General features: G+C 37.9%; 1 protein-coding gene and 1 long non-coding RNA gene across 6 annotated transcripts in view; both read right to left on the reverse strand.

Annotated features, from left to right (window-relative positions):
* Nucleotides 1-1,778, reverse strand: part of LOC122562535 (uncharacterized) — a 95,379-nt gene extending 93,601 nt beyond the window's left edge. For both annotated transcript variants that reach the window (XR_015759006.1, XR_006315350.2), the window contains exon 1: nucleotides 1,527-1,778. This is a non-coding gene — a long non-coding RNA (uncharacterized LOC122562535). The remainder of the gene's footprint in view (nucleotides 1-1,526) is intronic.
* A 494-nt stretch (nucleotides 1,779-2,272) lies between these two features.
* LOC122562520 (SWI/SNF-related matrix-associated actin-dependent regulator of chromatin subfamily E member 1-related-like) overlaps nucleotides 2,273-25,075 on the reverse strand; it is a 43,657-nt gene continuing 20,854 nt past the window's right edge. For 3 of the 4 annotated variants that reach the window (XM_087996392.1, XM_087996377.1, XM_087996386.1), the window contains exons 8-10: nucleotides 20,982-21,197; nucleotides 12,176-12,311; nucleotides 2,273-8,779 (exon numbers count right to left, since the gene is read on the reverse strand). In XM_087996392.1, coding sequence (XP_087852518.1) covers nucleotides 8,767-8,779; nucleotides 12,176-12,311; nucleotides 20,982-21,197 — 365 coding nt within the window. In that variant the 3' untranslated portion in view covers nucleotides 2,273-8,766. Of the gene's footprint in view, nucleotides 8,780-12,175; nucleotides 12,361-20,981; nucleotides 21,198-25,075 lie in introns of all 4 variants that reach the window. The other variant, XR_015760134.1, reaches the window with a different exon arrangement.

The raw sequence follows: 25,075 nt of genomic DNA on the forward strand, positions 1-25,075 counted from the left end.
TCTATCCATAAGTTGGTTATGTGCCATCGCTGAAAGTTCCTAGACTAATAGATCGATCGGAGCACCTTTTTCCTTTCAAATGTAAGACTGTTGCTGCTTTAGCCAGTGGCTTATGCTTATTTGGGTCACACAAATTCAGAATTGCTTCATGCTATTTCTGGTCTGCTAATATATAGAGTTTAAAAGATCCCACAGTTTCAGGTAATGATTAAAACCTTCTCGTTTGGGACTGTCCAGACCACCAGAACATTTCTCTACACTCTGGAAATAATGCTTAAAACTTATTTCTATAACAGTAACCCAGACCTAAATTTCTTCTCATACAATTTCCTGTCATACTACTTCCTGAAAACCCAAGTGTTTCACAAAGCTGTATTTCCCCCTCTCCAACATTTTAGCTGTCCAGGATATGGAAAGAATTTCACAAAGCAAGTTTTTGATAATTGCTCCCAATCGGTGTGTAGAAATTAGTCTTGACTGCTTTATATATAGATGTTATGCACTCAGTCATTTCCCTCAGTAGTAACTTAGCCACTCCACTGCAGCCCTGCCAAAGATATTGAACTTTCAATGAGACATTAAACCATTTCCCCATCCCCCATATTCTTTCTCACGTTCCTTACAAGATTCCACAGTACCATTTTGAAGGACAGCAAATGAATGATCTGACCAATAATCATCCCTCATTCAGTATCATAAAACAGATTATCTGGGTATTACCACTTTGTTGTTTGTGGAACTTCCCTGTGTGCAAATTGGCTACAACATTGCCTACATTATAACAGTGATCACATTTCAAATGTATCCCACTAGCTTTAAAACCCTTTGGGATTAAGGTTGTGACATATGCTATATAAATACAGATCTTTTTCTTTTAAAAAATCATGGCATGGGAAGTGGTTAAGAAACTGAACACACCCGGTCCATAACAATAGGAAGGGTTTGGAGGGATATGGGCCAGGTGCTGGCAGGTGGGACTAGATTGGGTTGGGATATCTGGTCGGCGTGGACGGGTTGGACCGAAGGGTCTGTTTCCATGCTGTACATCTCTATGACTCTAAGTGGTTGAATTGGGTGTAAAAAATGCACACTGACTACTTTGGAGTCTTGACTTTCAAATGTGCAAGCAAGGGCGCTGTTAATAAGTAGCTACACTTTTCAGTGTACACACAGCACTCTTCTATTGATCTGCACCATTCATTTCAAGTATCTCTCGTCACTATGCAACAGCTGTGGCCGGAGTTTATTGTGATGAAAAAAAAATTCAATTTCATGAACATTATAAATGTTTCCTGGATTGATGCTTTATAGGAGATGGAAAAACATCCAGGCAGACATGCATTAGTCACTTTCCTTCACTTTGGTAATGACTTCCTTAAATATAAACCATACCGCTAAAGCAATCCAATCATCCACTTCAACATTTGAGTTTGATGTCTCCAGAACAGACTCCTGTATGAAACCCATCACTAGCTGTTTTCACATTGCTCTCTCTGGACTATTTAAATAAATGACAAACTCCTTACCCCAATCCTGATGATTTGGAGGTGCCAGTGTTGGACAAAGTTGAAAATCACATAACACCAAGTTATAGTCCAACAGGTTTATTTGGAAGCTTTAGCTTTTGAGACGCTGCCTCACAATCCTGAAGACGATCTCTTCAGGAGTAACACTTCAACTCGGACATTTGCAATCTTGAATTATGGGCCAAATTAATGATTTGAAGTTTTGTTTACACGGATGAAAAGGCCTTCTTCCTCTGATACTTTCAGACACTTGTCAATTTCTTATCACAATTGCCTAGATGTCCACTTCAGCTTAATGCTGTGCTGAAACTTTAATCTGGATTATGTGCTTAAGTGTCTGCAGTGGAACCCAAACTCATGACGACTCACCTACTAATTCAATTTGGCATAAGAAAACAAAATATAGAGTAGGCAATGGTCATACATCCTTTAAAGCCTCCTATGTTATTCAATAAGATTGTGATGACCTTCTCCCTCAACTCTACCCCCACCTGGAATGCATATTACGATCTAAGATTAGACACGTCAAAATTTGAAGAAAACATAATTTAGGCTGTCTGGTGCATTTGTCAAGTTAAGGAAGATGCATTCTTAGTTCCATTTGAAATTTTGCCTAAATCCTCCCACCAACTTCTAATCAGAAATGATAATTATTGTTGCTTGAGGTGCATTTTTTTCTAAATGCATAATTGGACTGGAGTGAAATTCATTCCAATCATCAATCCTGACATAATGAAACAAACAGCTCTATGTCAGATGTTTATTGCATGTTGTACAACCAACTGCTACAATTTTTACCAACACACAGAACTACATTAGAAAATTATTCAACAAATATAGCTGATAAAACAGCCTGTTAATAAAAACACCAGTAAACTTGATGAAGCAAAAGAAATTCACTTAACTGGAATTAATGAAACACACTACATTCCTTGAACAGTACATCAATCACAAGACTGAATGGTGTTCTCACTTAATAAAAAAAGAATCTTTGTAATCATACAACTGATCCCAAAGATTACACTGCTGTCACAATCAAAAATCACTTGCTATGTAGCCATATCTTTTACTCGTCATGTATGCACTACAGCATATACAGCAGTGTTTAACCTGTTGAAAAGTAATGTAATAAAATCAGTCTCTTTGCACTCTGTTTCCATTATGTAATCTAGATACATTTAGAGGATTTCACCACTATGTTCAAACTATCCCTCTTTTAAGCAAAGATCTGAAGCTGCACACATCTAAAGGATCTGGAAATAGGCACAAGAATGACAGAGATTTGTCATCATGTCAAATTAGGGACAAGATAAACTGTCACATCGAGAATCAAGACACCGCAAAGGCAAATTGGGTAGACACATGGCAATTGTAGTCAAAATGAAAAAAAAATGTGAAGCAATACATTTGGGAAATAATAGAAAGGGAAGGTGTCTAAGCAGCAGCTGTGTTTCTTTCCAGCAATTCAGCAGGAGCTTTTACCTGGGCAGAGTGAAAAACCATATGGGGTGGATCAAAAACCTACAAAAGGAAGCATTTATTGTTTCAATTACAATGGGTAAAAATGTCATATAGGCAACATTGTGGCACCACTGGTGAGTGTGCACAAATGGGTGACTGAGTGAATGGTAACAAGTGGATGGATCAATGGTTGTGGGGGAGTCAAGAGTGGGTGGTTTCTTTATTCTTGTATGAGAAATGGGCATTGCTAGTATGGCTAGAGTTTGTTGCCAATTTCTAGTTATCCTTGAACTGAGTGACTGTCTAGGTCACTTCAGAGGCAAGTTAAGAGTCAATTACATTAAAGTGGACTCGCATGCACGTCAGACCAGATAGGAACACCGATCTCTTTTGCTGAAGGACATTAGTGAACCCACTGGGTTTTTACAACAATAGTTACAAAAATGCCACATGACCAGCTTTAACCTCAGATTTACCTTTGCCATCTGCCGTGGAGGCATTTGAATCCAAGTTTCCAGAACATTTACCTTCGATTTGGACTACTACTTAATTACTATGACGACTATGCTAGGGGGTTAAGTGTGTGAGAGAATGAGCATGTGTGAATGGGTGGGGTTGTGTGAAAGGAGGAAAACCCTGGGACAGAAAAGCAACCTGCTTCTGATCTCCATTTTCAAATGAATTCTGCAAAGGCTGACTTGGAAATGTGCCCTGCCAACCACAAACCAAGGTCAGTATTAGTTACAATCAGCCCAGGTCCTGATCCCCTTCCTGGCCATCAGCAATTGAAATCCAGATTTTTCAGCCTTTCATCTGCTTCTCAAACAAAAAGGCAAAGAAAAACAAACTTTAGTTAGCTCCATGGTTTGACACTTTATTGCTTGTAATTCTTTTTTCCTGAAATTGATGCTTACAATTGATGCAAGCCTCATGTTTCTGAAACATGCTCACTGGCCCTAGCGAGACCAAAATTGAAACGTGGCCCTAGTGCCAAACAGTTGGACTGCTTTATATCAAAGCAGTAAAGAGGAAAATGTATCACATGACACCCCACAGAATGATTCATAGATTGTTAGTAGAAATGAAAACATTAAACAGATTAATGAGATTGTCAGCTTGAAGTAAGGCATGGAGAATTTAAATGTAGAAGCTTGCAAATGATATTAGTGTCAAATAGATCACCTGGCACAGAGTTGTATACTTCTCATTAATGGAAGGATATTATACAAAGGGTAGGAAAAATATACACGATTTCTTTATGAATGATATTAGTTATGACTGAAAATTGTGACATCCCCACTCACCCCTCCAACAAACACAAGTGGAGGGATCCATTATACGTTTTCAAAATTAAGGTTTTGAGACAATTAATAGTAAAGTATAACTTTTGCTGCATGTAGAATCATTAATACAAGTAATTGATGTTTCAGAAAGCGTGACTGCTGAGACAGGAATCACCACTCACAGGAGACTTAGGATTGTAATTTAAGACTGAAGCAAATTAAAGGGGTACAGGAAAAATAAAGCAACATAGCAAGCAGCAAGAGACACAATGGGCTGACACACTGCTGGAATTTATCTGACTTTGTTTTAAACACCTTATATCACCATAGATAACTGAAATGGCAAAACCTTGCAACAGGCAAAATAAATGAATCCAAACTGCATATATTCTCTAGAATATTAAAACACAAAACAACATACTGCTCAACAAAAATTAAATATCAGCACCCTCACTCATACATTGCACAAGAACACAGGATGCTAAGTAGAATATTTTGGACTTTTCCTATATATTTTATCATATAAGTAGTCTTAATCAAATTAACTTAAGTTTTAATTCTCCCCATTAATACAAGAGTGATGTCTCTTGTGCCTCTTCATGTGTCATTTTAAAACAAATTCAAGGGTCCACCTCCAACAGTAAAAGTTACTCTGCTTTATGAATTTTAAAAAAATTCTGATTCATTTGTTTAATGAACTGTTCACCTTGCAGTCACTTGGAAAAAGACTAATGAAAGAGGATCTGTGATACAACTTCATAAGTGCCTGACTACAATGCTGGTTTTCCAGAAAGAATAGTAATTTTCATTAAAATATTAACACATCATTTAAGAACATTCCCTTATGAGACAATATTTCACCCCTAAAATGAAATCTGTAGTTCCCAATATCCAAAGGCCATTCCTCGAGTGAGGTGAAAATGTTTGGATTGCCCCCTGATCTCTGCTCTCTGGACAATGAGGAGAAGCCTCATAGAATCAGACTGCCAACAGGCAATCTAGTTTGTCTCCCTCTCCCATAGGCTCCTATTTCTTTTCACAGCTATAACAGCAAGTTAATACAGCTGATACAAAAACAGAAGTTGCTGAAAAAGCTCAGCAGGTCTGGCAGCATCTGTGCAGAGAAATCAGAGTTAACGTTTTGGGTCCGGTGACCCTTTCATTTAATACTATAGGATCCCTACAGTATGGATACAGGCCCTGCGGCCCAACAAGTCCACACCAACCCTCCAAAGAGCAACCCACCCAGACCCATTCCCCTATCCCATTACTGTACATTTACCTACACACCCCTGAACACTATGGGCAATTTAGCACGGCCAATTCACCTAACCTTCACATCTTTGGATTATGGGAAGAAACCCACACAGACATGGGGACAATGTGCAAACTCTAATCAGACAGTTGCCAGAGGCTGGAATCGAACCAGTGTCCCTGGCGCTGTGAGGTAGCAGTGCAAACCACTGAGCTACCGTGCCGCCCGACTGACACAACTGATGTCTTGCCTTTGCAGAGTTTGCCGATTCTCATGAAGAAAGCAGGCTAATTAAAACTGGCTTGTGTCCTTGAGCTGGAGAGTGGATGGCCAATAAACAATTCAGAGTTCTGCTTTCAGAAACTATCCATCGACATTTGCTAGAATGTATACATGCATATATGTCAGGAGAGAAAAACAGAATTAAGCTTGGATGGGAGTCTCACATTTGAATAACCCGCTTATAATTGTAACAGAGAGAATGTGCACTTAGTCAAAATTCAGATAGTTATTCAACCAAGGAATTGTACTTCAGCATGTCTGAACAAGTGGCTATAAAACTCCCTATCATGATTCTGTGAGACATTCACAACAGCACTGGTTAATTTCACAGTTATTAAACACACAACTCAAAGTAACCATCCTAGCGATGTCTCAGCTGGGCTCAGAAAATTCCCTGAACCCAGTTGTTTAAGTTATGCACATTTCAGCAACCTGACAGTAATTAACAAAATCTGAGTAAACTATCTCAAGGCACTTCACAGGAATATAATATTTTGACATCAATCCACATATGGAGACATTAGGGAAGATGACCAAAATCTGGTCAAAGAGGTAGGTTTTAAGTAGTGTATATCAAAAAAAAAAGTGACATTTACAGAGGGAATTCCAAAGCCTGGGGCCCAGGCAGCTGAAGGCACAGTTGCCAGTTGTGCAGTAGTTAACAGATCACAATTGAGGAGAACAAGTAAATCAGAGGTTTGTAGGCTGCAAAAGGCTACATGATAGGTAGAGGCAAAAATCACAGAGTGCTTCAGTCCCAAAAATGAAAATTTTAAAATCAAGGCATTGTGTAAATGAAAACCAATATAGATTAGGTGAAAAAGGACCTTGCACAAGGACAAGATCAAGCGAGTTTTTGATGGCCTCAAGTTTACTAGTAATTGAACTTGGGCAGTCTGCCAACAGTGTATTAAAATAGTCAATCTTAGCTATAGGTAATAAGAGCAAGCAACAGCATTTCTGCAACAGTTGAACGAAGACAGGGCTTGAGTCATGCAATGCTATGGAGATGGAAAAGGTGGTCTACATAATGGCATGGATGTACAATTGGAAGCTCACCCTCGGGATCAAGTTTGTGATATCCCGGTTGAGTTTCAATAAAGGAAATGGGAGTTTGTGAAGGGGAGTAAAAACAATGGCATTTCTACCCATTATCAAACCACTTGTCAGACATCCAGAACTCAATGAACAAATAGTGGAAGGAGAGGTCAAGGGAAGTAGAAATGGGTGTTATCACGGAGAATGCAGTCTTGTTTTCAAACATAATGGTCTGAGTGAGATGAAACAATGATAATGCAGGTGATTCTCAGGCTCCTGCTTATTAACCAAGTCTGAAACCAGGGAATCGATTCCCACCCAGCTCAATAATAAAGAGCAGCTCCTTGAGGATGGTGTGGCTAATGTGCGAAAAGCTGCAGATGGTCAAAAGTGAATAGTTTACTTCTCTCAGTCACTCAGAAGGTTATGCATAATTTGCGTAAGAACAATTTTGATAGTATTAAAACCTGACGGGTGGGAATTTAAACAGAGGTAGATCTTGTAAACAAGAGATGGCCCAACGGGCATGAGGATAGACAAGCGAGAGCGAGTGTGAGAGCGAGAGAGAAAAAAAAATGGGGAAAGGTACAAAGCAAAGGCTGGAACAGGTGCAATTTTACAAAAAATTCAGCTTCTTCAACCAAAGAAGAGAAGCGATTGGCAGATGCAACTAGGAGATTGTCTCAGTGAGCTGATTTGCATTTTGGTCTCCCTTTACTTGAGAACCATCTCAAAGGTGTAACACATTTTAAGGAATGTTACTACCCTGTCACAGTCATTCATTCAAAGAAAATCTAATTAGTGCTTCATATAGTACATGGTAAAAGTGTTATTTGAAGGACCTTGCTGTCTAGAAACTGATCAGTGAACTGTGCTGCTGGCTTTTAGAAAATAGGTATTTTACTACAATAGAATATTTGAAAGGATTGCTCTCAAGATAGCAATATGTCACAATTTGGTAAAGTTGGAAGACGATTCTATGTTCACCATCATTCCTTATGGTGTTATGGACATCAATGTATATCACTTTGCAAAATAATTCAGACTATAACTTTTCCTAAATAGACCCCATGCATGCAAACAACTGCTACTGTACATCCAGAAAGTTTGTAAAACAATCAACTCTATTTTACTAAAGAAAAATTTATTCTCAACAATAATTTAATCTGTTTAGAGTTGTAACTTGAAAGAAAATGAACAAGTATAAATTCTAAATTTAAAAAGAAGTGAATTTATCATGGATTTCACTTCACCAGAATCTTTTCTAATGTGGTCTACAAGTAATAAAAGATCATTAGCTTATATTTACTAGTTAGAAACATGACTATGTTAATCTGGAGATGGCACTGGCTACATCCCTCCTTTCATATAACTAATGCTGTTTGTAAATCTGGCACTCTTTTCCTTACCCAATAAAAGTTTCAGGTTTAGCTACAAAATGTTAATACAAATGTAACTAACAAAATGATAACAGATAATGCAGTTTCTAAACCTATAGAATGTGCAAGAACAAAAAGGTACTCTAATTATAAAAGTTAGTAAAAACTACAAAATCAACTTGGAGGTCACAACCTGCATGATGCCACAGTTGACAAAGAAGTTGTAAATGTAACAATAAATTGCTTTCAGTAGCCTAGTCACTAAATCATTAACCAATATCCCGACTCGTTTCTTCCAATACAATTTCTTCTTAAAACATTTAGTGTTTAGTCTGTTATTCCATTCAAATCCCCTTGCTTTGATCTTGAAGGATTTGTAAGCTTGTAGATCTGTATAATTAGTCTCTAGTACAAAAGAATAACTGCACCTTCTTCATGGAGCTGCAGCAATCTCTTCATTAAATTCTAAGAAAATAAGGAGCTGGGATTGCAGCCAACATGGACATCTGTGAACCATCTTCTCTGATTAAAATCATGTTGTTTTAAGGCCCATCACTAAAAGAAAGAAAATAAAGCTTCAGGTGTTTTGTTAACATATGCCTAGGAATTAATCAAAACTTAAACTAATTTAGACCAAGATATTCTTAATTCCTAGATACAGCAAAGGGTAAAGAAACACTGATGTTTGATGTTTTAAATACAGCAGTTATTCTACCAAATGTGGCATTATCCTAAAGGAACTCTAATGCAAGTCACAAAATGGTATAAGCAGCATTTATCTGGTACAACATTTCAAATTAAACACTTGAGAAAAAGGCAAAGATTTCAGTATTTCAAAGCACAAGTGGAGATAATTACCTGCAAAATTTTCTGCATCGAAAGTGAGGATATTCAATAAGCACATATGGAAATCAGAAGGTAATCAGAGAATTTTCAGATGTAGGATGATTTACATGAACCAAATCACCTCCCTCAAATTTTATTGACCTAAATAATCCAGTCAGCATTGCAACCTATTATTCTTAAGTTGGTCATATATCAAACTACCCATTTAGTTTTATCTGATTATTCTGTTCAGACTTTCAGAATTCCAGACTTTCAATCTGCTGAACTCAGCCCAGGAAACTAAGAGATATCAATGAAGAGAATCCATGTCCAACTTTTAAAGGCACTAGCTGCCATAATCTGATGAGTAAGATTTTAAAAAGTGTTCCAAGCATATCAGTGAAGTTGGGGATAAAATGATCCCTATACAGTTTGAACATGAAATTATTGTGAAGGAGACGAAATCTTCTCATTAGCCACGCAATAATAGAAATATTATACGTTGATTGAGTTTTTACTTTGCTGCATGAAATAAACAATTAAAATGTTCCAGGTTGCAAAATAACAATTCAATAGATGATTTAAAATAGTCAATATAATCCAAGGGAGGGGTGATGGTGGGAAACAGCCATCATAACATAAATTATTACTCAAAACTGTTTCTACATGGGCCAACCATCCCCAATGTAGCATCAGAATAAACATGCCACAGGCAGTCTAAAAAAGGAAATGCATATAATCTACAAGCTATTCACTGCAAAAGATCCCTGTTCAGAGTGCCTCACTATAAAGCCTCGTTATATGTTTGCCCCTTCTTGACTATTTGTCCTTAGATCAGATTTCGCCTTTCTCATTACCAGCTTTAATAGACATTCAGAACTTATTTTGTATCTGACCAGTGATTAAACCTAAAACAGAATAAATTAAATAGCACAACTAATAGTGCAATATATCAAGCTGTCAACTTTAATAGTCAATTGGTCTTATCAGACTTGGCCACCCACTGAGAATATGGATTCCTGGACATTTTAGCCATCATTGCATATCCGAATGGGCAACTGTCAGATTTGTACCAGCATCAGAGCTCATTTACTATCATTCACGAGTTTGTAGTCACTTTCAATATTTCTTCTTAAACCATGTTATAATGGGGTCTAAAGGTGCTAAAGGAAGAAAGAAACGAGAAGGTTGAGGTTGAAATAGCTCCACGGAGGCTGGTATCCCATCACCAGGTCACCCTTTATCGACATGTAGAAAGTCCTCATCACTGATCAACTTCCTCAGAGCCAGCTCTCAAAGTGAGCACAATCTCTGACACGCCTGTTTATATCTTGAGCCAGGCTCCGTGATTGGGCCAGATTCCCAATCAGGGAACTCACTCTGAGGTTCACCTGGCTGATCTTGTTACAAATCACTACAGCAGGGAGATATAATTGCCAGAGTACAGGACTTTTTTTTAAAATTAATCTCCTAACCTCTCCCCTATAAGCGGTCTGGATCAGTGGAATTTAGTATATTTTTTCCTGAGGTCTTGCATCCATATAAGATTCCGTAATTCCCCCTCTGGAAATCGAATCAGTCTGATCTAACATTGGGACACAGACAGACTTTAACTTCACATCTTCAATGCATTATCTGAGCTGAGATGACACCCACTGTTAAAAGCTATCTTGGGAATGTAACTTTAAAAATATTCTGGGATTTACATACGAAGGAACCGAAACTAACATGGTCATTCTGTTGTGGTTCTGTTCGCCGAGCTGGAAGTTTTTGTTGCAAACGTTTCGTCTCCTGGCTTGGCGACATCATCAATGCTTGGGAGCCTCCTGCGAAGCGCTTCTTTGATGTTTCCTCCGGTGTTTATAGTGGTCTGTCCCTGCCGCTTCCGGTTGTCAGTTTCAGCTGTCCGCTGTAGTGGTTGGTATATTGGGTCCAGGTCGATGTGTTTGTTGATGGAGTTTGTGGATGAATGCCATGCCTCTAGGAATTCCCTGGCTGTTCTCTAAATGGTCATTCTAAAAGACGAAAGACTTAAGCTAAATTTGTTTAATACTGCATTCCGTGACACTGCAAACCTGTTGCTATAAAGTTTGTGTTTTAGGATTCTGTTCCACAACCACCTGTGGAAGAAGCAGTACTTCCAAATAAACACAATAATATCAATAACCTGGTGTTGTGAGATTTTTAACTTTTTCCTGGATATGTATTGAAGTACATCAGGATTGTCTAATTGCCTGACTCTAAATCAGAGTTGGAGACTTTTGTGGAGGTTCCAGGGAACAGGGGAATTGCCCATGGAAGTGCAACCATCCTGGAGAATTCCCACAATGTTACTGCATTAGAACCGTCATGAGGTCCCAATATACACTTCATGTACATGCGCAATAAGTTATTTCATGTTGTAACAGTTTTGTACAAAAGATCATTATCAAATGCTATAATCTTAGAACAACATTTCTAATATTGTTCTATCAGGCATATCTGTTTCCATACAATGCACCAATGGTTATAATACTTTCAGCAACTTCACTCTTTCAGAAAATATTTCCACCCAGTAATTGGAATTTGAGGGTGCCTTAAACAGTAATTAAAGCAGCAACTTACTTCTAACTCTAATGCTGTTTTAGATACGCTTCATTAAGTTTCCTCTAAGAGCACAGCCCTTATTCAATTTCAAATTCATACGGTTTCCCAGATTAATACTCATACACAATAATATCAAGCTTTCAGAGAGTGTCTTGCAAAGTAGGTCCACAACCAAAGTTATGAGAATTGATTTTTCCCTCAGGCCACACTGTTGCAGTGATGCAGTTATAAACTCACTGATTAAGGAGTACAATTTGTATCTTTTACAATATGCTAATTTGTGTCTGATGAAAACAAAATATAGCTAGGAACTTAGTAATAAAAAAACAAAAATCAGAAAATTACTAAATTATTTCACTGAAAGGTTTGGAATCACATCAACATTACATAAAAATACAAACAACACGCTTTTGAACCAACCCCAAGAGGAGCTCTGTACAAAGAAATATAGATAATTAACAACTCCAGCACGGCTGACAATCCTATGGAAATTGAAACAAATTTGAACAGCAACTAGCTTAATTAATTGGATAGATTTACCTGTTGCCTAAATTGCTAACGATCTCTTGCACCTTTCTCACAAGCTTCTCATTCTGTTGAGGGTCTTCGTCTATAATACTGTGAAGTTTCGTCATAAAGGAATCAACTGTGTCTAATGTCACACTTTCTCCACTTCCTAAGGATTGAGGAAAGACACGAAAACAAGTCATGTTGGACTGCTGAAGCTGAAAAACAATAAACAAATGTCAATAATGATTCCTGAAGAATGGCGCATAGATCTTTATCTACTATACTTACCTTAAAAACTACAAGTATATTTCCCTTGAACCATATAGTATTTCTCAATGTAAAAACTGAAATGTTGAAAATACTCAGCAATCTGGTAGCATCTCTTTAGGCTTGTAACATCATCAGTTTCATAATTTAATCTCACATGCATTCTGCCCTGTTAAAAGATATTTCTTCTTGTTCTTTCACCACCCTTGCAACTTAAAATCTATTTCATCGCTATTCTTCCCAGCCCTGATGAAAGATCTTTAATCTAAAACATTCAGTTTCTTTCCCCACAGACACTACTGGAGATAGGTTTAAATGCAGGTTTAAACATACATTGCATTTTGCGTTGTTATTTCCCAGACTCTTCTTGTGGCATATCTAGTATAAAAATAATTCTTATTATTAACATGCTTATATTAAATAATTAATATCTCTTAAAAGAAGAAATTTCAGTCAGATTAAAAACTAAGGTTTTTGGTCGCATTCAGTAGAATATTGCAAATTTGCAGGATTAGGATAACAGTGTGTGGTAACTGGTTGACAGATAATGCATGCCGTGAAAATCATTTCGCAATGAAAACTCACCAATTATTTTTGATGAATTTTATGTATTGATTGCTATCTGCTGATCAAGGCATGTACAGTAAAAATTAAAGTTTTGCAGAAAATTGTCCAACTTGGCAAAGACATTAATCAAAAAGAGACAGGCAAGTAACATTGTTTCATCATGGCCTTTTTATTCTGATGTTTAGTAGCTCTAAACATTTTCAAATGAGAACCTATCTTACATGTCATTCAAACATAGGTTAATTTATTTCCCACGAAGAATTCAAGGCTATTTAACCAGGCACATCAAGAGATATCTTTGAACCTTTCTACAACTGGAAGATGTGTTCCGTTACCAGAAATGGTTTTAAATTCCCTTTTATGCTGAGTCAAGGTTTGCAAGGCAAGCAAAGATGGACAATTTAACAGACAACTACCTTATGTAGATATTTATTTGCCTGTCTTTGACAATCTCAGATACCATTCCGCAGTATTCCCAGACAAAGCACGATACCTATCTTTACAAAACGTCAGTTATGGGCATTTCCAATCTCACACAGTTAAAATACCCTTTGACTAGATTCAACCACCAAAAGAAATTGGATACAATGAACCTATCGATCAAATAATTTGAAAGGCCTAAATTATATCATCCTTCTAACCTTGAGAATACAGTATGTACCAGGTTAATAAAGAATGTCCTCTTATTATAACACTTTAAGCCATGCAGTCTGCACTATCTCCAGAGACAATTGCTTAGGATTAGAACAATGATCTAAAATACTAAAGCTTCCCTTCACTTCTGTACTCTAAATCCGTTACAATAAAGATCATTTCTATTATGTTTTTATAGCTCTGCTGTCAGTTTTTAATTTGTGTACAAGGATATCCAATTGCTTTGCCCTCATTTGTTTGCAGTTAATCACAAGTTCATTTTATCTTTCTCACTTCCAAAGTGGATGACCTCATTATCTCATTTTGGTCAAAAGATGTGACAAGTGAACCTTAGTCAATCTATAATCTACTGTAATTTCCTACTTCCATCTATGAAAGTTGCATCTTTTCACAGTGTCAACTTACAACTTCCCACTGCAGTAGCCAAAATAGTAATGTCTATGTTGAAAGATATTTCCAAGAGCAAATCACTGGGGAGTACAATCCTGTCACAACCTGTTATTCAGAATATTGCTGACATTTATCTGGCATCAATATTAGATGTCACTTATCAGCCCAAATCCCTAGTTTGGCCACGTCCTGCTACATATGTATATTGACTGCTTCGGTATCTGAGGAGCTGTATGAATTTCATTACCATTGAATTTCAATGAGCTTAAAGGGCCTGAAGGTACATGGACATGGGATACTACCCTAAGAAACTTTGATGTCCTGGGACTGAGATGATTGCTAGGCTTAATTCTAATTTATGGAGAGTTGCCGCAATTCCCACTAAATTGAATTTTGCCAGGGCCCTTTGATATTGCACTTGATCACATGCTATTCAGGCCTATCTCCTGAGATCAGTTATTTTGTTTATGTTTAGATCAAGGCTGTAACGACGGCAGAAGCCAAGTGAGTGAAACAAAAAACATTAGGGAGCAAGCTGCTGCTGCACTCCTTGCCTTTGTGACCTTTTCCACGAAGTTATTCCCCTTTATCTTTGGGATTTCCAACGTTACTTCCTGCAGTCTGCAGTTGCGTCTGATCACAATGTCACAAAATTGTTGTAGTCCAGGAGACTGCCATTCGGCTCACTATGCCTGTATCAGTTCTAGTACCTGGTACCAATCTCCTGAAATTTTCCATGTCCCTGCAGACCATTTCTATCCAAATAATCATCCTTTTAAACGCCTCAACTCAACATACTTCTACCACATTTCGAGACAGGGCATTCCATACTTTAACTAGCTGCTGCTTGAAAAGATTTTTCTCCTGTCACCCTTACTTTGTTTGCACATAATTTAAATCAATTCCCTTTCATTCCTTTTGTTTCTTGTATGAACAGGAACGGCTTCCCCCTGTGTACTTTACCTAGACTGCTCAAGATTTTGAAAACCTCTATCAAATCTCTTCTCAGACACTTTCTCTCCAAAGAGAACAGACCCAACTTCTTAAAGTTTCTCATTTCTGGGACCACTCTTGTATGTTCTACAATATTTCCAATGCATTCACATCTTTGCTATAATGTGGTTTCCACAATACCTTAACTAAAGCATAACAAGTATCTTGTACAAGTTCAATATCACCCCTTTGCTCTTGCACTGTATGCTCCTACTAAGAAAGCCAAAAGTGTATTTTATTAACTACTTTCGTCACCTGACCTGTCACTTTCAAAGTGTACATGTAAATCCAGGTCCCTCTGTTTCTCCACCCCTTTTACAAATGTATCGAGATTTATACTTTCAGTATTCATCCTATCAAAGTGTATCACCATATTTCTCTCTGTACTGAACTGTATCTGCTACCTATACCCCCACGCCATCACCATACCAAAATCTTCTTTGGAATTCCACACTTCACCTCACAGTTTACAATTCCTTTTAATTCTGTGTAATCTGCCAAGTTTGAAATTGTCCCTATGTATCCAGATCCAATCATTAACATATCAGGAAAAGCAAAGGACCAAGCACAGGCCACTGGAGAACTCCACTTCCTCAAGCATGAAAAAAAAATCTCTTGTTGATCACAGCCAATTGTGCATCCATATTGTTACCATATCTTTTATACCATGATCTATGACTTTCCTCAAGTCTGTAAGGCTGAGCGTCTCCTGGTCTTAGGTCTCTGCATTTTCTGTAGCTGGTTTATTTTCTTTCTTTGACCACAATTCTGCCCCAGCACTACAAGTTTTCAAATTAAGTTATACATTGAGTGCTGAACTTGTCCTTTTGCTGTTTCCACAGCTCCTATTGCTCTCCACTAGTGTTCATATTTCAGTTGCAAATTGATGTCGTGTGTCTTTGTAAACATAATGCTATTAACGTGGTAAGTTCACTTGCTCAAACTTTTATTTTTTCCCCTCGGTCTTCAGAGTTCCTTCTCATGGACAGGGTCAAATCCATACTACTATAACCACGTTTTCTTTTCCCAGATGTCAATTCCTAGTACCTTGTGGCATTTGCCACTTCCTCAGTATCAGTTTGTGATACTGAGGAAGCTTTGTTTGAGGCTGTTCACTGCCCCCCTTGTTATTAAAAGATAGAAGATAAATGTAGATTATCCACAGAAAAGGCATTGTTCTTAGATAACAAGGTTTGTTGCATAATAGCAGCAAGTACAACATTTGGTCAAGCATAATTATCAGGACCTTAGGGAGCTAGAACATCTATGTCTAATCCCTTAGGAAGTTAAAGTAGAACCCATCTCCACTCTGAGGTGTCATCAATATATTAGGGGGAACCAATATAACAAACTACTTCATAACTGTTGCTTCATAGGACAGTCTTTGAGGCAGAAGGCTGTAAATTCAAATTCCATTTATGACGTGAGCAAAAGAAAATTCAAACAACCCAATGGAGTAGTGAAGAGGAGCACTGGAGAGTAATTGTTGTCTTTCAGGTAAGGCACCTTCTCACGGAATGTAAAGGCTTCCAAAGCTTTTGAAGAGCAGAGGAATTGTCCCTAACATCCCGACCAATAGTTGTTATCCCTCAGTCAACATCACAAATACAAGCTGTCTGTTCATTTTCATATTGCTGTGACTAAATTGACAGCCATGTTACATTACACCTGTGACAATGCTTCAAAAATACTACATTGGCTGTCAAGTTCTTTGAAAAGTACTGAGGTCACATACTGAGTTGCATGAACACTTTTTTTCCTTTAATGGAGCATATTCCCATTTATTGTCTCTAAAATTTAGTTTTATAAAGTTTTGCAGTAACGTTTGATAACCTTGGAATCTATCTTAGCATTCCATGCTACTTTCTTTGTAAACTACTGTCGCTTTTATAGCCCTCCCAATTTACTGGAGTTCCACTTAATCTTGTCTTCCTGTAAGGGTTCTCTTTTAGATTCATACTGTACCCTCAATTTCCTTACAATGGAGACAGCAAATTGCTGTAAGCAATCTTAATCTTTCTTTCGAATCAATAAAAAGGTGTGGGGTAGGAAGTTAGCTTATTATTTTTGCAATTCATGTTTCTCAAACTCGAAAAATTCTGATGAGTCCTTCACTTTTTCATTGCTACGTCTATGGCACTATTAATCACAAACTGCAATGTTTATTACCTCTCTGGTTAGAATACATTGTAGCAAATACAGCAATAAACCTTAAGCAAGCAATGTGCTAATTCCACATTAAATGTGATGTCTTATCTGAATTCTAGCATACAGGTCAGCAGGTGATCAGGAAGGCTAATAGAAAGTCGGTCCTTATTTCATGGAGCTTGAAGTAGGGAAGTCTTACTGCAACTGTACAAGGCACTGGTGAGAATACATCTGCAGTACTGTGAGCTGTTTTGGTCCCCATGCTTAAGGAAAAATATTACTGCATACAAGACAGTTCCGAGAAAGTTCAATAGGATAATCTAGAGTAGAGGGACTGTCTTATAATCAAAAAGATTAAACTCTATTCATTGAAATTTAGAATATGAGGGGTAATCGCATTTAAATATAGGATTCTTAAGGGGCTTGACAGGGTAACTACTGAGATCATGTTTCTCTGCCTGAGAGATCAATAGACAGTTTCAGAACAAAGGGACACCAAACGTGATGAGGAATAATTTCTAGTCTCGTAGGATTGAATGCCTTAGGAACTCCTTGCAAAAGAGGAGCTTCGAGCAGAGTCCTCATGTATATTTAAAGCCGAGATCGACAGATTCTTGATCAGTCGGGGAATCAAGGCTGAGGAAAGGGCAGGAAATTGGACATGAGTTTTCCATCAGCTATGATTCTACTGAATGGCAGACAGGGCCAAACAGCCTACTCCTGTTCATATTTCTTATTGTCTTATGGTCTAATTCAACAGGATTAAAGGTAAATAAAGTAAGACAACTTGTTTATTAATTTTTTTTATAAAAAACACAGCTTATCAGCAAATCCGAGCACCCACCAAAAGAACAAAGAAATTAAAAACACTACCATAATACTACTTGTACTACTGTCACATCACAAGCTTATCTGAAATGGACTGCCAAAATGGACATTGTTTTTTACACCCAAAATAGAAACGCAACTCAAATAGCCATTGGAGGTGAAGATCTTCTGTGGGGAACTCAGCCCATAAAAGATTAATTGAGAGCTGAATTTCAGGAGTTTGATTGGCATTAGAAAGATATTAAGGGAAAGACAAGCAGTCTTGTTGACAGTTGCTTGCTGAACAGGCATTTTTCACAGAAAAGCTAATTTACCCTGATCAAAAGATAAGCAATTGCTGCTAATTTCATTTCTTCAGCTGCAGTAATTAGAAAAAAAACATTTGTTTGCTTCTATGAATAATATTTAAAAAGCAAACAATTACATTCTATTACCAAATTGTTTTTTGTTTTCATTTAGAAGTTAATCGTTTGCTTCATTCTTCATGATAATTAGTTTTCCATTTTGATAAATACTTAAAATAATTATTTTCTTGTGCAGAACGTTAATGTCTAGTGGTCCCATCAGTGCATTGTGTCATAGCCTAAATCATGTATGGATGACTTAGGGGCAGAATTTCACATAATTAACTGCATAAAAGTGAAGGACTCATCAGAATTTTTCGAGTTTGAGAAACATGAATTGCAAAAATAATAAGCTAACTTCCTACACCACACCTTTTTATTGATTCGAAAGAAAGATTAAGATTGCTTACAGCAATTTGTTGTTGCATGCTAAACTGGCAAATTGGCATTAATATGCAAATGGCTTGCACTGTGCTCTACAAGGACCCGCAGTGCTGAGGAGAATAAAAGAAAGAAGAAGAAGGAGAATGAAGAAATTCACATTTCTTCAAATACAGCTCCATAAATCAAGTCACTGCTGAGTCTCTATTGTCATTGCTTTTAAATTCAAGCATGAGTGGCACAAAAACAGACAAGTGGAGGAAAATATCTATTGGTATTGATTTCAACAAGGCTGGTACTACAAGTAATAGCATTCAATTTCATGTACAGTGGTGATACCTGGCTCTACTTAACCGTTTCATCCCTGCATCTGTAGTGTTAGATTCCTTTCCTTTCCAGTCTCAGTTGAAACAAGATTTTGTCCAATTAAAGTTTGGGAAAGTCACAGCCGTTATCTTCAGGCTCAAAATGCTAAGTCTGCTTCCCATCACAACTACATGTATTTCCCTGGTCACTATCCAAGGGACAAGTAGATTGTTGCATGTTATTTGACATGAAAATCAGAGTAATATGTCTGGAACAGGATCCCAAATCCTCTCAAAGATCGCTTAATCAGGAGCCTGTAATAGTACATGTCTCTTCTTTAAGCTTCAGCTCAATCTATGCTTTTGGTTCCTACAGAATGGGGCCAAGAGTGTACCAGTTAATGAAATGGAGGTCTACACAATGTAAAAACACACTAAGTAATAAAAACATGATGTAGGGGTATACACACCTCCATTATACCTTATTTATATCTTTGGTCACAAATAATAATAGAATTCTGCCTTAAACAAAACTTACCTCAGACACACAGTCTTCTCACTCACACCCTCAAATGACTACCTCTGAGATTGCAATAATACAGGTATTTGAGGCATATACGTTTTGCCAGTTTATTGAGAGTTCATAAAGTGCTAGTTAAAACAAAGTTTACTGTGTTCCAACGCTCTCCCAGAAAGCCTCAATCTTTGACTTTGTAAATTTTAGTTCATCCAACAATCTGCTGTCCATATTCTAATTCACACGAAACCCTGGTCAATCAATTATCTCTACAGTCACTAACCTACACTAATTCCATGCCCATCATGATCATTTCTTTTAAAATATTCATCATTCAAATCCTTACATGGCCTCACTTTTCTCTCCAGTAAACCATACACCCTTCCAAAAACAGATCCTCAGCTGTACCATCAGCCATCTTGATCTGATGGCCTGGAAATCCCTCCCTAAAAATATATGTTTTCTTCCCTCAAAACTTTGAACTCTGTTCTTTTAAGATCACAAGGAAAGAAAACTCATTTTTATCAAACTGTCCCCTGCTTGGCCTAAAGTATATTTTTGTCTTATTCTGTTCCTTTGAAGCACTTAGGAAGGTTTTATGATGTGATTGTTAAATGCTCTATAAAAGCAAATTTTTATTGCATTGCAAGATACCTTATCAACTAATTTAGGCAATGGTTAATACCAGCTAAATGTGGACTAGAACAAGTAGCCTACTTCATAATTGTCTTTACTTCATATGGGCCCTTGAGTGTCTCAGAGATAAAGTACCCAGGAAAAATTTAGAACATGCTCTTACCTTGTCTATTGACAATAGTTGCTAAAATATATAAGTGCAGTTATGACTTAAGGTTACAAGACAGCAAACACATTATTTGCTACCATTGCTCTATGGAGGTTATTTAATCACTGTTCATCACAGTCAATTAATTTCCAGTCGCTCTGACTTTTCATTAACTAAAGCTAAAACCTTGGTGTTGGAAAATTTGCATCAATAGTTGAGACGAGCAGGAAGAGGTGAGGTAACTTGTTGGACATTATCATGCAGCATTACAAACCGAATACTACTTATAACAGAGTTCTTATAGCAAAGGTTTAACATTTCAGCATTCTGTTCTCTTAAAATATCAAAACACGTGTGCATCATACATAAATTAAGTTTTAAATTTGAATATGCTTTAAAAAAACTCAAATATTTACTTTATCCTGTTATCCACTTTGAGGTTGTAGGCAACAACTTTGACCGTTATTAATAAAAAAAACCTGGATGACAGTATCCTTGAATCAAGCATCCATTCACCTGGTGAGACAAAAAAATGCTTTTGCAACTAAAGAGGTCCTCACAACTCAAGTTGGATGAAGTATTTCTTTTAAAATACGTTGCAAATGTGTGATGGTTTGAATGGATTACTTGACTGTAATAACATATTTGACTCTCTGACCTGGTAGAGACACATTACTGAAGCTATTGGTTAACGTCTGCCGCAAATTCTCGAGATGTTTGTGTAGAGTTACATTCTGGTTCTGTTCTTCAGCCAGCTCCTCTTCCAGTTTCTCTTTGGCACTTCTCATGTTGTCAATGTGCTTCTGCAAGACTGCATTCTGCTCCTCATATTCAATATTAGTCTTGCGCAATTTTCTCAACTCTGCCTCTCGAGCTGCAAAATAAAATCATTCAGCAAATTCCCAGTGCATTTCATACGATCCACATACAGTGATCTCCTTCATGAAGGCCAAATGCAGCATCAGAAAAGAAACACGTCCACAAACATATCCATTCAATCCACACATAAATGCGATTCTTTGTGGTTCATCACATCATCCTCCTTACCCAGCCCTTGCAATCTCAACCTGACCTACCAGTCTTTGGCATCCCAAATTACCTCACTTGTTACAACGCAAGCTTTCAGAATTTTGTAATCATTAATCTCACATGTCCCCCAGTTAAGGCTGTCTCTTGTAGGGTTCATGGAACACTCCTTGCTCCAGTCCTACTCAGGCCCCTACCCATAACTCTTTTTCTGGTACATTAATGACATCAGGTACCCATGGCCACACACAAAGTGAGAGGAGTTAAAAGGAGAAGTTGTTCAAATTAGGGACACATTCAGTCAAGCAGAGAAGGGTGGTGGTAATGCGGGTGGATCAGGTCTTCTTCCCAGGAAGGAGTGGTCAGCCCTAAGACCATCCTGACGGGGGATGGATGTGCAAACAGATTGCACGTCTGTGTTAAGAGGGAGGTAGTTGCTGCCGACAAACGGGAAAAGTTTAAAACCAATGTAAGGCATCAGAAGAATCGCAGATGTAAGTGGGAAGGGATGGACAAGTGGAGCCTGCTTGCGCAGTGTTCCAGTTAGCTTCAGTGTAAGCTCAAAGAACAGAATCTTGTTTTCCACTTGGAGAACCTGCAGCCTCTCGGACTCAACACTAAGTTCAATATCTCTAGGGCCTGATTCCGTCCTTCACCCCACATCCTGGTTCTGGTATGACATGGGCTCCATCTTGCAGTGCCAACCCATTCCCATCCACTCTCAGGCTATTAGCACATTACATGGATTGCTTTAAGCACAGACTACTCATTCTCTTCATCTGTCAGCTCTCACTTTCATTTATTCACCTTCTCTTCTGTCTTGGCCTATCGACAATCCCCTCGTCTGCCTACTACTCAGTCTCTCTGGGCTCAGTCTTCACCTATCCTCTCACCCCATCTCCTCAACCTCACCTTCAGTATAAATAGCACATTTTCCTAGCTAATCTGATGAAGAGTCACCAGACACGAAATATTATCTCTGTTTTCCCCCCCCTCAGATCTTTGTTTCAGATCTCCAGCATCCCCATTTCTTTGTTTTCTTCAAAAGAGACTCTATTCCGCACTTTATATAAACATTTGATATTAATCAAGATGGAGAAGAGATCTTATTGAAATATTCTTAGGATCGTTACAGGGTAGTTGCAGAGTGGTTGCTTCTCCTTGTGCGACAGTCAGAGGGCATAATCTTAGAGAAAGGAGTTGTTTGCTTTCAGTGGGTGATGAATATGTGGAATTCTTTATGAGAGAGCTTTTGAGGCTGAATCCAAGGATGAAGACAGATTTTTAATCAGCAAAGAAATCAAAGGTTATGCAGAAATATCAGGAAAGTGGAGTCGACAATTATCAGATTAGCCACAATCTTACTGAATGACAGAGTGGCCTCACTGGATTGAATGACCTACTTCTGTGCCTGAGTTTTATGAATGTGCATCAACTGCTTCTTTTTTTGCATCCTTCTTCTTACTAACAATAGCGGTTTTAATAAATGACAAGTCTAAACACAATGGTAATACTCAAACATGTTAACTTTCCAAAATCATCTGTCCCATTGGTCTTTGAATATCAAAATCTTTGAATGAAATTGCATGGAACACACTACTGGTTATGATAATTTGAATGATTTTATGAAATTATACAATCATAAATCTGAGTGACATGTTTTACACAGATCCACTGTCAACAGCTGAAGGTACACTTGAAGTGATCTCAAAATGACTTGTAAATACACTGCTAGAACAACCTGCACTTTGGTCAACATTGCCCATGTCAGATTTTAATTTATAAAGAAACCCAGTTTAACATGCCAAGGGACAAGAACTTCCAGCAGATTAAGGTCTCAAGGCATCTTATGCCATAAGGATTTCTTCACAATTAAGGTTATCTATTAAATATAAAATTTATAATACAGTTTTAAGCAATTCCCAATAATATTACTCAAAAAAAAACACCTGCAATTTTATAGTACCTTTATGTTACTATCTAATATATTGTATTTTTGAAGAAGTAATGAAGACGATTGCTTAAGGAAGAGCAGTGGACATGATCTATATGGACTTCAGTGACAAGGTTCCGCATTGTAGACTGGTTAGCAACATTAGATCTTATGTAACAGAGGGAGAACTAGCCATTTGGATACAGAACTGGCTCAAAGGTAAGAGACAGATAATGGTGATGGAGGGTTGCCTTTCAGACTGGAGGCCTGTGACCAGCAGTGTGCCACAACGATCAGCGCTGGGTCCACTGTTATTCACAATGTATATAAATTATTTGGATGCGAACATAGAAGGCAATGGCTAGTAAGTTTGTAGATGACAACAAAATTTCTGGTGCAGTGGATAGCGAAGAAGGTTCCCTCAAGGTACAACGGGACCTTGATTAGATAGGTCAATGGGCCGAGGAGTGGCAGATGGAGTTTAATTTAGATAAATGTGAGGTGCTGCATTTTGGAAAGGCAGGTTCAAAAGTACAGTCCAGATTGATAGGATAGTGAAGACGACATTTGGTATGCTTGCCTTTATGAGTCAGTGCACTGAGTATAGGAGTTGGGAGGTCACGTTGCAGCTGTACAGGAGATTGATTAGGCAACTTTTGGAATACTACATTCAATTCTGGTCTCCCTGCTATAGAAAGGATGTTGTGAAACTTGAAAGGGCTCAGAAAAGATTGTCAAGAATGTTATCAGGGTTGGAGGTTTTAGCCATAGGGAGAGACTGAACAGGCTGGGGCTATTTTCCCCAGACCATCCGAGGCAGAGTGTGACCGTACAGAAGTTTATAAAATTATGAGGGGCAAAGGATGAATAGCCAAGGTCTTTTTCCCAGGGTGGGGAAGTCCAAAACTAGAGGGTGTAGTTTATGGTGAGAGGGGAAAGATTTAATAGAGACTTAAGGGGCAATCTTTTCATGTAGTGGGTGCCAGAGGAAGTTTTGGAGGCTGGCACAATTACAATATTTAAAATGCATCAGGATGGGTATATGAATAGGAAGAGTTGAAGGAGATATAGGCCAAATGTTGGCAAATTGTCTAGATTAATTTAGGGTGTCTGGCCAACAAGGATAAATTGGACCAAAGGGTCTGTCTCCATGCTGTACAGCTCTACAACTATAAACATCTTAAAGCCCATCTCAAAGATGTACAATGAGTTAATACAATGACTGCTCACATGTGGATAAACAGATTCCATTCCTGATGAAGGGCTTTTGCCCGAAACGTCGATTTTCCTGCTCCTCGGATGCTGCCTGACCTGCTGTGCTTTTCCAGCACCACGAATTTAAACTGATTTTCAGCATCTGCAGTCCTCACTTATGTCGTGTGGATAAATAGGTCAATCATTTAAACCCATCAAACACTAAGTAATCATTCATTTACTTTATTGTGTTGGTTATTTTGAGAGAAGAGCACAGAACGTTCTCCTGACCTGTCTTCTTTGAGAGATTATTAACACCTACTAAAATCTGTAGAACAGAAGGAAAGGATAGGGTAAAAGTACTCAGCCTGAACAAATGTTGCACCTGCTAGAGCGAAGTTAACAGTAGTACTGACTTAATCAAACCAATAGGGTTAGCAACAGAACAAAATTGGCAAACAGAGGCCATTCGGACATTCATGCCTACAGTGACTCATTATGCAAGCCACTGTAGGCACTGTAACCTCATGCAAGTTTCCTATTCCCAGACTCCTGCACACTACTTTAATCTAAATAATCTCCAATATCCTCTTAAGCGC

The sequence above is a fragment of the Chiloscyllium plagiosum genome, unplaced genomic scaffold (genome assembly GCF_037043375.1).
Source record: "Chiloscyllium plagiosum isolate Xiang-an unplaced genomic scaffold, Cpla_swu_hap1 HiC_scaffold_2, whole genome shotgun sequence".
NCBI lineage: Eukaryota > Metazoa > Chordata > Chondrichthyes > Orectolobiformes > Hemiscylliidae > Chiloscyllium > Chiloscyllium plagiosum.